Source organism: Engraulis encrasicolus, chromosome 24 (assembly GCF_034702125.1).
Source record: "Engraulis encrasicolus isolate BLACKSEA-1 chromosome 24, IST_EnEncr_1.0, whole genome shotgun sequence".
Lineage (NCBI taxonomy): Eukaryota > Metazoa > Chordata > Actinopteri > Clupeiformes > Engraulidae > Engraulis > Engraulis encrasicolus.
In genome coordinates this window covers 35,048,151-35,050,650 of record NC_085880.1, presented here as the reverse complement: position 1 = coordinate 35,050,650, position 2,500 = coordinate 35,048,151, and the positions used below count along the sequence as shown (strand labels likewise).

The 2,500-nt window shown below is 50.9% G+C and overlaps 1 protein-coding gene across 1 annotated transcript in view; it reads left to right on the top strand.

The window, feature by feature from the left end:
* LOC134441084 (integrin alpha-9-like) overlaps window positions 1-2,500 on the top strand; it is a 69,692-nt gene that overhangs the window by 40,278 nt on the left and 26,914 nt on the right. The window contains exon 9 of the mRNA XM_063191274.1: window positions 182-289. Coding sequence (XP_063047344.1) covers window positions 182-289 — 108 coding nt within the window. The remainder of the gene's footprint in view (window positions 1-181; window positions 290-2,500) is intronic.

Here is a 2,500-nt window from a genome sequence, read left to right as displayed (position 1 = left end):
TTTTTTTTGCCCTTGGGACGTAGCCTGGGAGTACCCATGCTGCCTTGCGCATTCTTTTCGAATCTTGTGATTTAGTTTGGCGTTTGCCGCCAGACAACTTGGGACGAAGAACGTGTCATAGTTACCACATGTTTGCTCAAGCCTGACTAATGGACTCTTGTTAATTGCTTTGGTATTGTAGGTTGTGAACAACGGTCCGAGTAGACTACCTGGATCCATCGTCGACATCAGGATCCCTAACCGCCTGGTGGCCAGCGGGGCTGACATGTTCCACATACTGGATACACAGGTACAGTACACAGCCATCTTCTGTGTGTGCACGCCTGTGTGTTTGCGTGTATGTGTGCGCGCGTGTACGTGTGTGTGTGTGTGCATCTGGCATGGGTTTGGCTTGCATGTGTGTGTGCAAGGCGACATACATGTGTGTTTGACTGTGTGTGTTCGGTTTACTTAAGCAGTGAGTTTACTTTTCAGGCATGAATGAATGTGTGTGTATAATACAGCAGTTCAGACACGGTCATGGCCTATCTAGATATACCTCGGTCATCAATATATGTTTGTGTAACATAAACTGACACCTAACCAACCCACTATGTTACGATAATGTGCAGCTGTTTATTGCCCCGTGCCAGCTAAAGTGCGCTTATCACCCTTTTAACATAAACAGCTGGTGCTCTTAATATCTATTTTCTGGAAGAGATCTCATCTTGATAGCTGATACGGTGCTGTGAGTGTCTGCCCTGTGCTAGCGGCCCGTCCTTGTTTACACGGCGCATAACTTGGCCTTTAGTCCTGAGGTACGCAGTGTATGAGCTCACTCGGCTTTGGGCTTTGGCCAGCGTTATTGGAAACGCTGACGGAGCAGAAAGTGAACAGGGGTAATGAGGTAGGCCTACAGGTAGGCAGGCAGGACGATACACACACACATATACACACACATATACACACACATATACACACACATATATATATACACACACACACACACACACACACACACACACACACACACACACACACACACACACACACACACACACACACACACACACACACACACACACACGTTTGTTTCTCGAAGACCCCCATATACGTATATTGGGTCGAGTCAGGAAACACAACACCTCCGGCCAGATAAAATGTTATCTTAACCCTTGCATCGCTGCTTTCATATGGCCTGATATGCGTATGGGGGCCTCGGTGTGGCGAGAAGGGGGTCGGCTCCCATTAATTACGTTGCCGGGAGCCGTGTAGACAATGTGTAGACATTAGTGTACACAGTACATTTTGCAGTGTCACTTCAACACTTGAGAGAGTAGAACTGACACCACCAGAGTTGAATTTGACTCTGTGTTTAATTAACACTGTGGAAGGTACTGTGTTCCAAGGGGTGGCTGATGGGGTTGGTGCTTGGCTGCATATGGAAGCACTTTGGGGGGATCAGAAGGCTCTCACGGAAGCCTGGAATGGGACACCTGCACGGAATGCCTCCCACCCCGCTCCATATCTCCCGACCCAGCCCCCCTTCCTCCATCCCCTAGGGAGCCATGGCAACCTGCGGACCCCTCGCCAAACAGAAGCTGATAACACAGCTGCCCAGCAGAAGCTGCCGAGGAGGCCTGGGATGGGGGAGGAGCGGGGGGGGTGTTTGCGAGGGTCGTAGGGTATTCAGGAGCTGTGTGGAGGGACCAAGGTGGAGTATCAGCAATGGTGTGTGTGAAGGTGGGTGTCAGGATTGGGTTGACAGGGAGGGTTAGAATGGGGTCTGTGTGTGGTTTGTAGAATGGGTATGGCAAGCTGCTTGAGGATATTTGGAGGTGGGGGGTTGGGGGTGTCTTTGGGAGGAGGTGATGCTGAGCAGTGCTCCAAGAGAAACGTGCCTGCTCCTCCCTAAGTTTCACACAGGAACACAGGCACACACACACACACACACACACACACACACACACACACACACACACACACACACACACACACACACACACACACACACACACACACACACACTCACACACACACACACACACACACACACACACACACACACACACACACACACACACACACACACACACACACACACACACACACACACACACAGTAACAGCTAAAGCAACACCTTGTAATTGCAAATGCACATGTGGATGTGTAAGCACATGTGGATGTATGTGTGTGCGTTTGAGAGAGTGCATACCATGGCTTTTCTCACCGGGCAGCCTGTGAGAGTGTGAAAGTGGCGAGACAGGGGAGTTAGTTGAGGGGTTGTGTAAGGGTGTTCGGGGGTGGGGGGGCAAGGAGTTTAGGGGTTTAGGGGTGACGTGGGGCAATTTGCACAAACAGCACGGGGGTCAAAGCTGTCAGCGCGGCTACTGTGGGAGCGGCGAGCGGTGGCCTTAGCCCCACTAAATCACACACATCCAAGACACTATGGCTGTTAGGAGTCTCTCTCTTGCTAACTCTCTCTCACACACACTTGTGGAACCAAGACCGCAGGGAGAGG